The sequence below is a fragment of the Leucopleurus acutus genome, assembly GCF_964270905.1.
Source record: "Leucopleurus acutus genome assembly, chromosome: 4".
Lineage (NCBI taxonomy): Eukaryota > Metazoa > Chordata > Mammalia > Artiodactyla > Delphinidae > Leucopleurus > Leucopleurus acutus.
In genome coordinates this window covers 123083737-123103307 of record NC_139146.1, presented here as the reverse complement: position 1 = coordinate 123103307, position 19571 = coordinate 123083737, and the positions used below count along the sequence as shown (strand labels likewise).

At 34.4% G+C, this 19571-nt stretch overlaps 1 protein-coding gene across 1 annotated transcript in view; it reads right to left on the bottom strand.

The window, feature by feature from the left end:
- Positions 1–19571, bottom strand: part of TLL1 (tolloid like 1) — a gene marked incomplete at both ends in the record, with an annotated part of 254674 nt that overhangs the window by 113579 nt on the left and 121524 nt on the right. The window contains 3 exons of the mRNA XM_082838587.1: positions 6666–6790; positions 14545–14650; positions 19332–19510. Coding sequence (XP_082694713.1) covers positions 6666–6790; positions 14545–14650; positions 19332–19510 — 410 coding nt within the window. The remainder of the gene's footprint in view (positions 1–6665; positions 6791–14544; positions 14651–19331; positions 19511–19571) is intronic.

Below are 19571 nucleotides of genomic sequence, written 5' to 3'. Positions count from 1 at the left end.
CCACATAGAATGCTAGTACTGGATTTCCTAAAGTGGAATTTAAAAAATTAAATATATTTGACTTATAAATGTAAACAAACACTATGGTTCTGATAAAAAAGATAAAAAACTCTCTAAAATGTAATAAAACAGAATATAATTCAAAAATTAAGTAAATCTATTATATAGCACCTGCTTATAATTCAAGAAGTACAAACAATATTGTCAAGTTGTGATAATCATTTGTGCATTTTCCTCAATAAGTGTGGCTGTCCCAGGCTACATGATCACTATTTCAGAAAATTTCATCAATTTTCCTGGCCATTTGTTGATTCATGCGAAGATATATAAAAAAACTTTAATATTAAAAGAACTAAAGGAAAATTAGCAAGGGAAAGATGGTACTACTAAGTTAAATACATAGTCTGTCCATTTACTCAGAAAGCTATGTGGATGAGAAAAGAGAAGTTGAGTCATGGCATTTCCCCTTGTTAATTATGTCATACAAGCAAGTCTCAAAACCTTCAACTTCAGTTTTCTCTTCTGTAAAGTGGCTATCTTATTAATATGTACTTCATAAAGTTGTTTTGTAGGAGTCAAGTATTGTGATGCCCAAAGTTCTCTTTTTAACCCTTAGATACCTCTGACACAGGTAGGAAGACTGTGCGCTTAATTGTTAGAATATATCTTTGAGCTACAAAATGCAGTCTTATTTAAGAGAAAAAAGGCATAAAGAAATATACAAAGGCAAATTATTATCACTCTCCTAATCAAAATTACTGTAAAATGAAACATAATTCATAAGTTAAACTTCTATCTCTCTAGGCAGATGTCATGATCTTATATGTACAAAATTGTAAAGATTCCACAGACAAAAAAAAATACTGTTAGAGGTAATAAAAAATACTCAACAAAATTACAGAATACAAAATCAACTCACAAAATCAGTTGCATAAACTAACAACAAACAATATGAAAAGGAAATTAAGAAAACAACCCCATTTATAAGAACAGCAAAAAGAATAAAATATTTAGGAATAAGCTTAACCAATAAGTCAAAAGATATGTAAGGTGAAAACTACAAAACATTGCTGAAAGAAATTTAAGGAGACAAAGAAATGTGTTCATGGATTGGAAGACTTAATATTGTTAAAATGTTATCCTTACTACCCAAAGCAATCTACAGATTAAGTGCACTCCCTATCAAATTCCCAGTGGCATTTTTTGCAGAAATGGGGAGAAGTGTCTTAAAATTCATATAGAACCACAAACCCTAAATAGCCAAAACAACCTTGAGAAAAAAGAACAAAGCTGGAAGCCTCACACTTCTTGACTTCAAAACATATTACAAATCTACAGTAATTAAGAATATGGTACTGGCATAAGAGAGACTTATAGACCAATGGGACAGAATAAAGAGCCAAAAATAAACCCACACCTAAACAGTAAAATGGGATCTTCAGCAAGGGTGCCAAGACTATACAACATGGAAAGGATAGCCTCTTGCATAAATGGTGTTGGGGAAATTAGATATACACATACAAAAGAATGAAATTGGACCCTTTTCTTTCGTTATACACAAAAATCAACTCAAAGTGGATTAAAGAGTTAAAAGGAAGACCCAAAATTATAAAATTCCTAGAAGAAAAAACATATGTAAAAAGTTCCATAACTGTGATCTTGGCAATGATTGCTCAGACATTGGCACTAAAAGTACAGACTTTAAAAGCAAAAATAGACAAGGGGGACTACATCAAACTAAAAAGCTTCTGTGCAGTGAAGGAAACAATCAATAGAGTGAAAAGCAATCTTCGGAATGGAAGAAAACATATGCAAATCATGCATCTCATAAGGGGTTACTATCCAAAATATATAAGGAACTCTTACAACTCAATAGCAAAAAAACAAACAAAGAACAACAGACCCCAAATAACCAAATTTTAAAATGGGCAAAGGACTTGAATAGACAGTTCAAAGAAGACATACAAATGACCAATAGATACATGAAAAAAATGCTCAACATCACTAATCATCAGGGGAATGCAAATCAAAACCACAATGAGATATCACCTCACACCTGTTAAGATGGCCATTGTCAAAAAACAGGAAATAACAAGTGCTGGTGAGGATGTGGAGAAATTGGAACCACTTTAACTGTTGGTAGGAAATTAAAATGGTGAAATCACTGTGGAAAACAGTATGAGTTTCCTCAGCTATTATAAATAGAACTACCAAATTATCCAGCAATTCTACTTCTGGATATTGATGCAAAAGAACTGAAAACAGAATCTTGAAGAAATACATACACTCACATATTCATTGAAGCATTATTCAGAGTAGCCGAGAGATAGAAACAAACTAAATGTCCATCACTGGATGAATGAATAAAGAAAATGTGGTATATACATACAATGGAATATTATTCAGCCTTAAAACAGAAAGAAATCTGTTATGTGCTAACAACATGGATAAACCCTGAGGACAGTATTCTAAGTGCAATAAGCCAGTCACACACAGAAGGACAAATACTGCAGGTTTCTAAAGTAGTTAGACTCAAAGAGGTGGAAAGTAAAATGGTGGTTGCCAGAGTTTGGGAGGACAGGAACAGGGAGATGCTGTCCAATAGGTATAGAGTTTCAGTTTCAGTCATGCAACCTGGAAAAGTTCTAGAGATCTGCTGTAAAGCAATGTGTATATAGTTAACAGTACTGTATTGTGCAATTAGAAATTTGTTAATAGGACAGGTCTAATGTTATGTGTGTTTCACCAAAGTTAAAAAATAGTTAATAACAAAAAGTTCTTTATTCTATGATCCATCTCACTTTTGCATCACATGATTCTAGTGTAACTTACCTCTTCCAAGAAAGAAAATTGTGTTTGAATTGTATAAATGCTACTTTGATTGTGTGTGGCTGAGAAATTATTACAAATTCTTGTGTTATTAACAATATGGTTAAATATACTGCTGATTGTATTTACATCTACAGATATTTTCCCAAGCAAATGTCTGCAACATCCACCATATATCAAAGATTGAGAATCCTTTTTCCATTTTTTTATAAGAACACATTTATAATGTTACTAACTCTAAATAAAACAGACAATAATGTATTATATAAATCTCTTCCCCAAAAATCTTGATAAACTCTAGAGTAGGGGAAGAAATAAAACATATCTAATCAACTTAGCACTACCTAATTAACTTTTTCATACATCCATGGCTCCCTTAAACTTTTTTTTTTTTCGGTACGCGGGCCTCTCACTGTTGTGGCCTCTCCCGTTGCAGAGCACAGGCTCTGGACGCGCAGGCTCAGTGGCCATGGCTCACGGGCCCAGACTCTCTGCGGCACGTGGGATCTTCCCGGACCGGGACACGAACCCGTGTCCCCTGCATCGGCAGGCGGACTCTCAACCACTGCGCCAGCAGGGAAGCCCTCCCTTAAACTTTTATATGTAATAAATAAAATTTAGATTTAAAATTATTTTAAGATAAGGAATGTTAAAAGAAATCCCAAGTCATCTGAGCCATAATGGTGAGGTTAATTACTGAAATATTTTAAAATCTATTTCAGTAGTAACTCCCTAGCCAAGTTTGAATCATCTTTGAAGATGAAGCACAAATACCAACTCCAAGAAGCCTTCCTCATTCCAGGGTGCAGCTCAGTTTAGGCACCCCTCTCAGAACTGCTTTAGCATCCTTTACTGATGAGATTTACTTCCTCAACAAGTAATATTGTCTGTATAATCCCATAGATAATTGGCTATTTGTGTGTATAATCTGTGCTTCCTTCTCTGTGGCCATAATATCTGGTGCAGTACTTTTTTTTATTAAAGCAACTATTTCATTCATACAACAACTACTTATTGAGCACCTAACTTATATCTGATTCAGAATACCCTGAGGAAAAAGCCTAACTCTAATCCTAAAGATTATACTCTAATTATACTCTAATGTGGGAAATGACAAGTAAATTGATGATTATAGGAGTAAGACATAAGGCCAGAATCAAATAAAGTATTTAGCAACATGGGATTCCTGGGAGACCAGTGGGTTTTTAAGTAGGAGGTTACAAAGGAGCCAAATTCTGAATATGAGTTAGGATTTAGCCAGGAGGCAGTTAAGAGTTTTCTGGCTGGAGGAAGAAGCAAGAGGCAACCTTACTGTAGTGTCAGGGGCTGAATGAAGTAGAGGTGAGAAACTAGGTTGTAAGGGAAATACCTAGAGAAGAGCCTGGGGGAAGAGACAGGGGAAAATCTTGAAGGAGACATTGAGAAGGAAATCAGCCTTTATCCTAAAATAAGCAGAATAAAATTTACATACTGAAAAGTCACTTGAACAGCAGTGTGGCCAGAGAACTAAAGAGATGTAAGGATGGAGGGAAGAGCTTACTTAGGAAGCATTGAAGCAATCCAGACAAAAGATGAGGATCCCTAGGATAGGGGATTCACTTCAAGAACATGAGGTCGATACCAAGAAGGCAGCAGAACTGACTAGTTGTGGGAAGTGAGGCAAAAGGAGGAAGTAAGGATGCCCTCCAGCTTGTGGTTTGGGAAGATCTATGTGTGGTACCATCAACTGAACTAAGGAATGTTTTATGGGAGAAGAATATATGGGTCCATGAATAAGTGGGAAAATAGCTAAATTCTTTTTGCATGTTGGCAATATATTTTAGCCAAGAATTGTACATAAGCACACATATCAAGAGTATTCTGGCTGGAATCTCAGAGCATTATATAAGGAATTAAAGAGATTAATATTTTAGGTAACTAAAAAGAACCTCATATTAATTAAAAAATAAATTTAATGCATGAGTGTTTAGAAAGTTTCTAGTATTCGAATTCCATGAACACTGAAACTGGTCTTCCATCCCTACAACCACACAGATGTGCATCCATAGACGTGGATACACTGTATGTTTAACAACACTTTTAAATTTGTAAACATAGATTTGTATGTGGGTTCATGTGTGAATACACATACACTTTTATATAATAATGAACATTCTAATCCTCAGAAGCTCCTTTATTTTTAGATATTAATTTACTTTATTTTTTCCTAGTTTTATTATGTTACTTGACATTTAATTAAAGAAGATTTACTGAGAGAATATTATGTTTGACAGTTGACATAAGTATGAAGTAGTTATAAGCCAAAAGTTCATGGGACCACAGAAAAACTATCAAGAGAAAATGCAAATAAAGACAAGAGACTGTATTAGAAGAAGAGTTCAGCTTCAGGAGTTTAGAAATTAAAAAGGAAAGTAATCCTAAAATTAGATCCAAGTAGAGAAGAATACATTTAGAAAATGAGAGTCACAAGAAAAAGAAGGCCCCCCAAAAGAGAGAGAACAAGAGAACAAATGAATCATTTATGAAGAGAAGAAGATGCACACACCCCAGAGAGGATCTCTTTCACAAGCAGATTGCTGATTACCGGGATAAAGGGAAGACAAGACCATTCTCTGCCCCATGAAGACGTTTCTATATGTTAATGAGCAAATATTACACTTGTTAATGAATCAGCTAGCCCTCTCTTGTACTCTACAAAGAAAGTTTCCTGGACTGGGACCAATAATCACAGTAAACTTAGTTAATATAACTTCCCAATAATTAAATATATATATAAATAAAATTTAAGCAAAGCCTATGCAAAACTTCAATGATTAATATACCCATCTTATCTCTGAATGTTTGCACAAATTATGAGAATAGCAGCCAGTTAAAACTTTATTAGCGGGATTCCCTGGTGGTGCAGTGGTTGAGAGTCCGCCTGCCGATGCAGGGGACGTGGGTTCGTGCCCCGGTCTGGGAAGATCCCACATGCCGCAGAGCGGCTGGGCCCGTGAGCCATGGCCACTGAGCCTGTGTGTCCCGAGCCTGTGCTCCGCAATAGGAGAGGCCACAAGAGTGGCCTGTGTACCAAAAAAAAAAAAAAAAAAAAAAACTTTATTAGTTATTTTACCACTTGTGATCTTAGTATCTGGAACAAAAAGCGAATTCCATAGGTATTAGTTTCCATAAACAAAAAAATTTGGGAAAAGCTGTGTTAAGCATGTATCTTTTATTGTTTGTGTGTGTGTCGTACATGGGCCTCTCACTGCTGTGGCCTCTCCCGTTGCGGAGCACAGACTCTGGACTTGCAGGCCCAGTGGCCATGGCTCACGTGACCAGCCACTCCGCGGCATGGGGGATACTCCCGGAACGGGACACGAACCCTTGTCCCCTGCATCGGCAGGCAGACTCTCAACCACTGTGCCACCAGGGAAGCCCAAGCATGTATCTTTGATATAAGCTATTTCAAGAATTTTGAGTATATAGGAGGTGCATAGAGTAATAAGTATTTCCAGTTTGGAAGCAGAATCTTTTCTTTCTTGGACCAGTAAGGCATTAGTGTTCTCTTGGTACATTGTTATTAAGACCTTCCTTTAAGTGGTTGACAGTCCGCCTGCCGATGCAGGGGACACGGGTTCGTGTCCCGGTCCGGGAAGATCCCACGTGCCGCAGAGAGTCTGGGCCCGTGAGCCATGGCCGCTGAGCCTGCGCGTCCAGAGCCTGTGCTCCGCAACGGGAGAGGCCACAACAGTGAGAGGCCCGCGTACCGCAAAAAAAAAAAAAAATTGTGGCTTATTCATCTGTAAGAGCACTATCAGGCACAATTATACTTCTGAGTTTGGGTGGTGCAATACCTGGACATCTGTACAGCTTTCTTGCCTGTGCAATATCTCCTTTGCTTAAACGGGTTCGCTGACCAATTGCTGGACGTATGCCATTATCATCACGTGAGGGGAGAATGGTATCCAGAAACATCCCCCTGAAAAAAGTCAGAAGCAAGTCACACATAAGTCACCACATTAAAACACATATATTCCTTACAAATATGTTTTTTTTTCAAACTCAAACCAATCAAAGGAGAAATATATCAGTGTTAAGATTTAAAGAGTGTGTCAGACCTTCAAAACACTTTCATCAAAGTAGAAGAAAATTGTGTGCTAAATGTGTATGGCTAATATAAAGTCAGTGATGGCATTCACTTTTTCCTTAAAAATGTATATAATTTGTTTTTAAAATCTAAAATTCTATATAGTCCCTATCAAGTACACTATGGTTCTTGTTTTGGTAGCTCAAGATCTAAAAACACTTAAATTACCAAGTTGTCAAACAATTCTTCCTCATAGAGATCTATTTTCTTAAGAACAGCTTATAATAAATATTTTTTAGATTACTAAACTTGTAAAAGTCAAACAAAACAAGTATGTTAATATTTTTAAATTAAACTACTAATTTAACCTAAGTATTTTTTGAAGTCAAATTATCACAGTATATGTTACAAGAACAAGGAAAAACAAAGAGTGTCAAATTTTAGGAAGTTTAAAGCAAAATAATTTTGTCACACACACATAAATACAAACACACACATATACTATACACTATATGTGTAAAAACTTCATGGTAAAATTTATAAGCAAAAAAAAAAAAAACAACTAAGCAATGCACTAATAATGCTAAGCTACAGATACTGAGCTTTTTCACACCCAAGGTTGTGATACAAACTTGCTGTGCATGACTAAAAATTGTGAATATAGTAAACTAAAGATACAGTCTAATTTTGCAATGAATATTAACACTTGTAGCTCTAAAGAAAGTAACTGAGCTTAAAAGTTAAATGGATTGAGAGACTATTCTAAATGGTGAGGAAATATTGTATAAAAAGAGACACTTTTTATAAAAGTATTTTAAATTAAGAAATATAATTATTAAAAAAACAAACTTTGAAACCGGGATGAATGATGGGACAGCTACTTTCCAAAAGTTTTAAATGAAAAATTGTATTTAAACTGCAGGTTAAAAGAACAATATTTTAGCTCTACTTTTTCTTCCTTTAAGAAATATTTACTGGGAATTCCCTGGTGGTCCAGTGGTTAGGACTCCACGCTTCTACTGCAGGGGGTATGGGTTTGATCCTTGGTCAGGGAACTAAGATCCTGCATGCCATGCGGCGTGGCCAAAAAAAAAAAAAAAAAAATTTACTGAGCATTGTTATAGACCTATAGACCTGGATTTATAGCAGTAAATAAAAGAAACAAAAATTCCTCCCCTTAAGATTCTCACATTCTAATGGAGGGAGAAAGACTTTAACAAAGATTGTTAACTGAGATAGTGACAGATACTTTGGAGAAAAATAAGGAAGAGAAGATGGATATTGATTATCCACTGATGGGATAGCTTTTAAAAAGAGTGATCAAAGAAAAGCTCACTTGGAAGTCGACATTTTAGCCAAACATCAAGGAAGTGAAGGTGAGGTAAATGTGGTTAACTGGGAGTAGAGAGTCACAGACAGAAAGAACTTTAAGAAATACAGCAACCCTGAGATGGGAGGATGCTTTGTTTGAGTGTCAAAGTTTAACTTTTAACCCGAGGAAAACTCTTAATATGTGGATGATGGTAAACAGAGGTGTGACATGATCTATAAGTAACTTATGACTTACCTCCCTAGCTTCTAGGTAGGAGTGGTGATCTTTAGATAAAACCCAGATAACTCAAATAGATACTGGAAATCTTTTAAAACAAAATCTAAGTCTCTACAAAACTCAATATGTATACTACCTGAGATGAAGGTAGGGAGGGGGAACTAATCATCAAAAGTGAGAGCTTGCACACACTTAATAAAATACAACTCCAGCTAGGCCAGTGCAACTGAAGGGGATGTTGAGCTATAGGGTAGCATCGAGAAAAGTTATTCTTCAACTTTGCTGCACAAATCAACAGATACATTAAGTAGGTAAGTCCAAATTAGTGAAGTGTTACAACTTCTGCAGTACTTCAGTACTAATGGAGTATTCATTATTTTCTATTCCTATTTCGAAAAAAAAAACCCGTAGTTTTTGAAAAATTTTGTTTTTTCCAGTTTTCAAAAAAAATGATTCAATTTTAAAAGGTCAAGGACATCTTGTAGAAGATATATTCAAACTCAGGGGATAGAATGATGAATTTTGGCTCATTTAATCTACGGAGGTAATCTGCCTTCCATTTGTATGGGTGTCAGTCACCCATTCTTTTGATCTTTCTTCGTGGTCAGAAAGTTAACAATTCTCTCCTTCCACAACCAGGCCATTAAGCAATGTAGGCTCTTCCTGAACATTCTTTCAGACAGAACATAGATGGGGTCACTTACTAATCTTCATTTGTTTTACCTACATTAGAAGAGTGAATTAACTGTGCTTTTCATAAAACTTCATAAAATTTTACAATTCTCTTATTAGAAATGGGCAGTTCCAGTTTGCAAGCATGTACATTACAAATTATCTATGCATATAAAGCCCCCTATATGCAGCCCTGTTCTTCCCACAGTAAGTACCTAAATCTGCTCATGGGAAATACTGATGAAAACAACTAAAACTTTTATAGACTATCTGGGTTCAGAATAGAAGAAACTATAAAACTTCAAATACATTAACAACATGAAGGGCAAAAGCCACAGTTGATGCAGAAGAAGCATTTGACAAAATTCAACACACTTTCATGATAAAAGCACTCAACAAACTAGTAATAGAAGGGAACTATCTCAACATAAAAGGTCATATATGAAAAACCTACAGATAACATCACGCTCAATGAAAAACTGAAAACTTTTCATCTAAGATTGGGAAGATGGCAAGGATGTTTGCTCTCACCATTTTTATTCACATAGTATTGAAAGTCCTAGTCAGAGAAATTAGGCAAGACAAAGAGTCAAAAGGTATACATGTTGAAAAGAAAGAAGTAAAGTGATCTCTGTTTGCAGATAACACAATCTTATATGTATAAAATCCTAGTGAGTCCACCCAAAAACTATCAGAACTGATAAATGAATTCAGCAAAGTTGCAGGATACAAAATCAACACTCAAAAATCAGTTGCATTTCTATACAATAACAGTGAACAACCTGAAAAGGAAATTAAGAAAACAATTCCATTTAAAATAGCATCAAAAAGAATAAAATACTTGGGAATAAATTTAACCAAGGAAGCAAAAGACTTACACACTGAAAATTACAAAACATCACTGAAAGAAATTAAAGAAGACACAAACAAATGGAAAAATATTCTATATTTATGGATCGGATGACTTTATTTGTTAAGATGTTCACATTACTCAAAACAATCAACATAATCCCTATCAAAACCAAAATGGCATTTATTGTGGAAATAGAAAAAAATAACAGTTCTAAAATTCATATGTACTCTCTTAGGACCTTGAATAGCCAAACATATTTTGAAAAAAAAGAACAAAGGTGGAGGACTCATGCTTTCAGATTTCAAAACATATTACAAACCTTAAGTAACTAAAACAGTGTGATATTGGCATAAAGACAGACCTATAGAACAATGGAATTGAACAGGAATAAAATACACCCTAGTGTATATAATGACCTTTAACAATGGTGTTAAAGGTATTGACTCAATGGGGAAAATATAATCTTTACAACAAATGATGTTGGGAAAACTGGATATCCATGTGCAAAAGAACAAAGTTAGACCCTTATCAAAGCCATATATAAAAATAACTCAAAGGAGATTAAAGACCTGAACATAAGATCCCAAATTATAAAACTCTTAGGAGAAAACATAGGGGAAAAGCTTTATGACATTGAATATGGCAATGATTTCTTGGATATGACACCAAAAGCATAGGCAACAAAAGCAAAAACAGGTAAGTGGGACTAGGCTTTTAATTAAAAATCTTGTGCACAGCAAAGGAAACAATCAAGTGAAAAGGAGAGAAAATATTTGTAAGATATATATATCTGATAAGAGACCAGAATATACAAAGAAATTCTACAGTTCAACAATAGAAAAATGGAGTAATCTGATTTAAAAATTGCAGAAGATTTGAATGGAGATTTTTTTCATTTTTTTCTAATATTTATTGGAGTATAGTTGCTTTACAATGTTGTGTTAGTTTCTACTGTACAGTAAAGTGAATCAACTATACATATACATACATCCCCTCTTTTTTGGATTTCCTTCCCATTTAGGTCACCGCAGAGCACTGAGTAGAGTTCCCTGTGCTACACAGTAGGTTCTCATTTGTTATCTACTTTATACATAGTATCAATAGTGTATATATGTCAATCCTCATCTTCCAATTCATCATACCCTCCTCCTTCTCCCTTGGTATCTATATGTTTGTTCTCTACGTCTGTGTATCTATTTCTGCTTCGCAAATAAGATCATCTACACCATTTTTTTAAGATTTCATGTATATGCGTTAATATACAATATTTGTTTTTCTCTTTCTGACTTACCTCACTCTGTATGACAGTCTCTAGGTCCATCAATATCTCTACATATGACCCAATTTCTTTCCTTTTTATGGTTGAGTAATATTCCATTGTATATATGTATCATATCTTCTTTATCCATTCCTCTGTTGATGGACATTTAGGTTACTTCCATGTCCTGTCTACTGTAAATAGTGCTGCAATGAACACTGAGGTGCATGTGCCTTTTTGAATTATGATTTTCTCTGAGTATATGCCCAGTAGTGGGATTGCTGGGTCATATGGTAGTTCTACTTTTAGTTTTTTAAGGAACATCATACTGTTCTCCATAGTGGTTGTATCAGTTTTCATTCCCAGCAACAGTGCAAGAGGGTTCCCATTTCTCCACACGCTCTCCAGCATTTATTGTTTGTAGATTTAAAAAATAAATAAATTTATTTGTTTTATTTTATTTATTTTATGTCTGGCTGCATTGGGTCTTCGTTGCTGCATGTGGGCTTTTCTCTGGTTGCTGCGAGTGGGGGCTACTCTTCATTGTGGTGCACAGGCTTCTCATTGTGGTGGCTTCTCTTGTTAGGAGCATGGGCTCTAGGTGTGTGGGCTTCAGTAGTTGTGGCACATGGGCTCAGTAGTTGTGGCTCATGGGCTCTAGAGTGCAGCCGCAGTAGTTGTGGTGCACGGGCTTGGCTGCTCTGTGGCATGTGGGATCTTCCCGGACCAGGGCTCGAATCCATGTCTCCTGCATTGGTAGGCGGATCCTTAACTACTGAGCCACCAGGGAAGCCCTGTTTGTAGACTTTTTGACGATGGCCATTCTGACCGGTGTGAGGTGATACCTCATTGTAGTTTTGATTTGCATTTCTCTAGTAATTGGTGACATTGATGGCCAAGCATATAAAAATATGCTCAACATCACTAATTATCAGAGAAATGCAAATCAAAACCATAATGAGACATCACATCATACCCATTAGGATGGCTACTATCAAAAAATTAAAAAACAAAACAGAAAAGAACACATGTTGGTGAGGATATGGAGAAATTGGAACACTTATGCACTGTTGATGGGATTGTGAAATAGTGCAGCATCTAAGAAAAAAATTATGGAGGTTCTTCAAAAAATTAAACATATAGTTCAGCAATCCCACTTACTTCTGTGTATATATCCAAAAGAATGGAAAACAGGATCTGGAAGAGATATTTGCATACCCATGTTCATGGCAGCACTATTCACAGTAGCCAAGAGGTGAAAGCAACTCAGATGTCCATCAACAAATGAATGAATAAACAAAATGTGGTATATGCATCCAATGGACTATTATTCAGCCTTAAAAAGGAAGGAAATTCTGTTACATGCTACAACATAGATGAACCTAAAGAATTTTATGCTAGGTGAAATAAACCAGTCACAAAAAGACAAATACTGTGTGATTCTACTTGGTATCTAAAGTAGCCAAATTCATAGACACAGAAAGTGGAAAGGTGGTCCAGAGGCTGGCAGTGGGGTGGGGGGAGAGAGGAGAGTTTTTGTTTAATGGGTATAGGGTTTCAGTTTTTCAAGATGAAAAGTTTCCGGACATCTGTTTCACAACAATGTGAATGTACTTAATACTACTAAACTGTAGACTTAAAATTAGATAATACAGTAAATTTGATATTGAGGTTTCTTTACCACCAATAATAAAAAAAATCAAATACTTTGGAGGTGGTGGCTGAGAGCTATGTGAAATGTTTCCTCTCATGAAATTCAGAAAAAAAATAATGTGAATTGGATCAATTCTTCTAACAGGTAGATACAGTTACTTTCACTATAGGAATATAAGTTTATTTGGGAAAAGTGAATAGGTAAATTTTGAAACAATAAGAGAAAATAATATTTCAAGGCTAGTTGTCATGCAACTCCAAAGTTAGGTGTAGGGGGTGATAAATTGCAAGAACCTCGTGGTTTATGGAAAAGCAACAATTTAAAGACATGAAAGGAGTACAGAATAAGGGAAAATGTATGTTTCAAACTTTGGTATAGGGTCATTGTCTACCAGGGACAGAAATAATAAATTACCTTTTCCATTCTCCAGTACCTGCTCTATTCCAAAGAATCTAAACTCAGTTTATTTCTAACTAATATAACTCAACAGTATAAGAGAAGCACTTTGGCTAAACTGGTACCCCAATCCTCATTTTTCACATGTTTCTAAATAAAACTCAATTCCAAGCATGAAAACAAAGCTTTACAATTCTTTAAGATTAATTTCAGGCCAAGTTTATAGATGTATTTCTGCTAAAACTTCAATTCAATTCAAAAAACAATAAGTATTTGGGTAGTCATTATATTTGAACGATTATATACTTCAGAATAAAATGATTTTTAAAATACAGTTAACACTCAATTATGTTAATAATAAAGTTTGGTCGTAAAGAAGCATAATTTAAATATTTATCCAAGTGTTAAGAATTTGTTTACACCCTTCTCTACTTATTACCACACATATTTTTTAAAAACAGGGAATTAACTTGAATTTACTGTCTTCTTCCTGACCCTTCCTTTAAACATAGACATTAATGAATTGTGAAATGGGCATGGTGATCAGAAAAGAATGAGTGGAATGGACATGACTTTAAAATGGGTATAAAATGGGAAAAAGATATGACTTCAGCGGTTTTAACAGTTTCAGATTCCTTACCTGGAAACCATTGCCTTGATGACATCTTGTTTAGAGTGAAATAGATCAAAACCCAAATTTATTACACTCTTAAAAATTAGCATTCAGTCACTAATGAAATAATTTTAAGGTTAATAACTGGAAAGTATACGAAGTAAAATATCTTCCTAAAATGTTCTCTGAGAATTATTTTACTATAGCATATTTCAAGTGAAATTAGTACTTGAGCAACAGAAAGTACACAATAAAAACACAAGTCACATGAGAGTATAACATTCCAACTCAACAACTGAGCTTGCTATTTGACTTGAAATGCCTAATTTTCATTAATAGTGCTTTGCCAATTTAACATGCAGATTGGTTTGGTAATCATTTTAATTGAACTTTTTTAAGATTTAAGAATATTAAATAATTCGAAAAATTTTAATTTTTACTTAGAATCTATTTATTTGATAGGAAATGTGAAAATGTGTTTTTAAAATCTCAAATGCCTGTTGTTGGCTATAAACACCAATCAAGTATATTTTGTACTTTATGACAGCGGTATTTTAAAGTGGTTCTAGTTCTAATGTTAAGCCTAGTTTTGTGAGGAGCCACACAGAGGAAAGGAATTAAAAGTCAAAAGGTATAACCTGAGACTCCAACCTTGAGAAGGTGTTCCTGGCATAGTGCATGATACTGTCAAAATCATATCTTTCTCCAAGCGAGTTCACTTCTCCAGGCTCCATCTTCAGAAAATTGTACTCTTGACCTAAGAATTAGGCACAGAAAGCATTTCAGAAGCCTCTTAACAGACAGAAAAGAAAACAGAAGAGCCCTTCCTGCCTCTATCTGCTCTCTACCAAATGCCGATCGCTGATCTTCACGACGTTGTATTTACACACTAACACTCAGGTACTGGCAAAAGGGTACATCCAGTGCCAATGCTTGCACTTGAATATCATCCTGAAAGAGTAATATTGAATTTAATTAATAAGTTAATTTTGGCAAAAAGGTAGATTACCAAAAGCATGCTTTGGATTTGTTTTCTTTGTATACTCTTTTACCGTCTCTAAATATTTGTTTCTTTAAAACTACTGGGTTTTTTTTTTTTTAACAATACTGTGATTATAAAAAGTTACATTTTTACTTAATAAGTCTCCCACCTCTCTCTTATGACTATATTTGCCAAGACCAAAAAGAAAAGCAACTTCCTATTTGTGTTAGATTCTATGAAACACTGGAAAAAATATAAAAACTATATTTGTATGTACACAGAACATTGCAGGCGTTTGCTATGTGACTTTGTCACTAAAGATAAAACCACAGCAACTGAAACAAGATTCTCTTTGATGAAAATGAGGCTCTACTTGGAGGGCTATTTTGGTCAAGAGAATATGTTTCAGAACATACTTTTTCATTTTTTACTTTTCACGACTGCTTTTTTAACTTCTGGACATCTTCATGTTAATAGATTTCTCAACTGCCTGTTTGTATCTGTATTGTAATATTATTTCTTGAAATTTGAAAATAACATAGTGTTAAATGTGTAGATCTACATCAATGGTTCCAGAGGCAGAGTATTTCCCCAGAGTTTAGGTTTCAATGATTCATTTTTCACAATTTCAGCAGCCAAAGATGGCTGCTTTTATAGCTCATTTTGAAACATCAAAGTGTAAAGTTGAGTTATTAGGCTTCCAAATTCAAGGCTGGAGTTTAAAAAAGAACTATTATTGTACAACACTTATGTAACTATTTTAATTTTATTCCAACTGCTGTATTACTACTGAATATAAAAATATTACATTAAAAATTTCCCAAAAAGCAATAAAAAAACTGAGTGATGCCACAGAGTATAATATCTTTCCTACATGTGATAAGGAAGTCTGATATACTCACTTGAGCATTAAAGATAAAACAATCAGCGTGAAGTTACAGAACCCAAGTCCCAGAGTAAAGTGTTTCAATCCACCTTACAATGAATTCACACAATAAATAGTTTTCAATGAACTAAGCACACCATATAGTAAAATACACGTTCCACAAATCTCTGGTTTATCTGTCTGTATTACAACTATTCTTGGGAAACACCCTGCATTATCTTCAACCTTTGATAGAAGTAACTGCTAAAAACTCTCTTCTTCATTAAACATGGTAAGTATATTTTAGTACAACCAATTCTAAGGTGAGATTTTTATAAAGCTGTGGGGCTGATTTTTTAATATTAATCTATAATCCACTGGAGATTTCAAATTTCAAGCACAATATGTGAGTATACTCTCTAATTAAAGCAAAATGTTTCATAAAAATTTCTGAAAGTGGAACATGAAGCAACTTCAATAATACATTTTGATGTATATAACTGAGCAGTTACCATGTATGTGACATAGTGTTTTGTGCTAGTTAAAAAGAACACAGCCATACTTGGTCTAAATAAAGAAAAGCAGACATTTCATAACAGAAGAGAAGAGGATCAGAGATACAGAGCACCAGTGGAACTCACCCTAAACAATTTTTTAAAAAATGACAACCTCCTTCTTGAAGGCATGTTCTAAAGTGGATTAAAGTAATCCAATCTTTGTACCAAATTGGCTCCTATCATAGTCACTAATTTTGCATATAAATGCAGCTGAAGTCCACACTTATTAGATGTTGCCTTAGAATAACACTTGATCTAAAATTTCTGAGCCAAAGTAAGTCACAAATTTGCTGAAGATTATTCTCCAATATGAATTTTTCATACTAGAATTACCTTGCTATAGTATGGTCAGCCTTCAGTATCTGCAGGGGACTGGTTCTAGCAAGCCCTTGGATACCAAAATCTGTGGATGTTTAAGTCCCTTATATAAAATGGTTTAGTACAATGAATAAGAAATTTCGATTCAGAGGTTGGTTGAATCCACGGATGCAAAACCCTATGAATATGGAGGGCCAACTGTCCATACATACAAATGACTGCAAGTGAGTGAGAAAAGTGAGAATAATCATGTGTTGAGAATATCGTTGAATCCAAACAAGGTATGACAAAATATGCATGGAGTTCCAAATACTCAGGACATCTCATGAAATAAATTGTTGTTTTCTATTAGATTGAATGTTGACTCAAAATATGATTCAACATTATGAGTCATATTGACTCAAAAATATGAAAAGCCATAAATTGTTTAGCACTGTGTTAAGTATTATACATTTACATACTATTTATACATTTCTGCTTGTTTTAGCTACATAAATTTATGTTGAACCAGAGTCCTATTTTTAAGAGCAAGAATCATTCTTGGAAGTTACTTCCTTTATAAGTTATTTTGTCCACATAATAGAGGAAACTTAGTAACTGTGGTTGATAGAAAACTTTTCATTTAGTTGGTAGTTGGAGTAATTTTCAGAAATATTTTCTCTTTGTCTCCCAATGATATAAAGTATAAGATGAACCTTGATAGCTGGTCAGGCATTAGAGTCTTCTATATTGGGAGTATAGATGTTATTTACTTCTCTTTCAACACTACAGATTACTTATTTATTCTTGAAGTGATCTCTCCCCTGTAACATCACATTCATTGATTTTTCTCCTACTTCTTAGACCAAACTTTCTTAATCTTTTGAGAGATATTCTACAAAATGTTGCTTAAATATTGGTGTTCCCCATATTCTACCCACAATCTTATTTTCTTCTTCCTCCAATATTTTCCTAGGCAGTGAAATCCACTAACAAATTTCTATCTCTAGATATCTTAAAGTCTAGACTCACCTTTCCTTTGTCTACTAAATATCTCCACTTGGACCATCTAAAGGCTTCTCAAACTCAAGGATATGCTAAATGAAATTATTTGTCTTTCTTCCTCTTAAAAATATGTTGCTTTATCCATATTTCTTAGTTCATTTGATGGTGCCACCATTCACCCTGTTGCCTAAAAAAAAAATCTTGAAGATTTGCTTTCACATGATGTCTCTCTTAAAATATTTTTGAAAGATTATTCCTCTCCTTCTTCTTGGCCTACACCACCCTAACTGAGGACTTAGTCATCTCTTATAAACGATTTATTTAAGTTTCTAATAGGTTTCCCTGATGTCATGTTCATCCTCCCCACCCCCATATCCCCATTCTCAGTTAATAATCCCTACAGCTGAAATAATTCTTTTTTTAAATCTGAACTTGATCTGCTTTCAATCCTTTGATTATTCTCCAGTAACTAGAGGATAAAATCTAAATTTCTTAGCTTCAGATAGAAAATCCCTATGATCTAATCTCCCTTGGTAATTACCAACTAGTCTCTCATTTGTAACTTACCATGCAGCCATTTGGGCAAATAAAAATGATTCAATTCTCTGTAATTGTAGCTTTGATCATGATCCTTTTATTTTTTTCCAGTTAGAAATTCCATCACTCTTCTGGGCACTTAGAACCCCTTTACTTCTAAATTTCAGTTCCTTTGTGACGTCTCCCTTGACTTGCAAGGCACATTTTGTCACACCTTGCTTGAACTGGATTGTGTTCTCAATATAACACTATTCTCACTCGCTTGCAATCGTTTGTATACATGGATATACATACACTAAGCTCTGTAATTTTCATGAAGTATCTCCAACATCTAATAGTGCCTCGATAAATAACTGACAGCAAATATGCTATGAACAAATAAATAGAGCAATGCTGTAAATCACAGGAAATTCTAAGGAATTAAATGTTTGTAACTTAAAACTGGCCATGAATAAGGAAATAAGGACACATTTCTGCTTTGCTTCTGCTTGAAATACACACAACTTTCTAAGACAATTCTAAACAACAGGATTTTTCTTCTGGCAATTGAAATGTACTTATCTTTATGAATTATGAAAGGTAAAACAAATGAAAAACTAAATGAGGTGATTATCACACATCAACTGTTGGAGAAAATTAAATTTTAATTATATATTAACTATTGAACTACTGAAACTATTGAAAACATTCTTAAGAATTTGTCTTTAGTGTAGTTCAGGGGAAATCTCAAGAAAATATTTGGACTATCCTGGAAATGACTCACTTCCCTGGAATTTTCTCCAGAAATTGTCCCTGATATAATATAGATTTGTATGGTAGCAGCACATTTTGTGGCAAATGCTGGACCCTTTTTAAAAGCCAACAACATAAATTATAGAATTAAGTATAGAAAATACTTTTTAAAAATTTATTAATATTAATTTATGTTTTAATAGCCTACACCCATTCTTGGAAAGCACCAAAGTTTGGATATAAAATAGCTAAATCTTAAGAAAAAAAGCAAGTGTAAAAAATGCATAAGATCATTTGATCTGCAGGAAAAAATTAACAACATAGCGGCTATTTTTAAATCAAGCAAAATGTTGATCTACAATATCAACAAAATCAGTTCACATTTTTTAAGAAGTTAAATAGTACAATACATTTAAAAGATATTTAGTCAACCTTAAACCCAACACATTCTGAAGCCTCTCACCTGGCTGGATGTTTTCTCTTATGATAGTTACATGATTATCTCGATCTGGTCGTGTGTGTTCATGCCAAAAGCCTATCACATGGCCCAATTCATGAACAACAATTCCAAATTTATCACAGTTCTTGCCAATAGAGATAGCCTGAGGTCCATTTCCACGCCGACCTACATAGGAGCAGCATCTGGAATAAAGTAGAAAGTGCAGATGGTGGTGGACAGGGAGATTCTGAGTGAATTACAGTA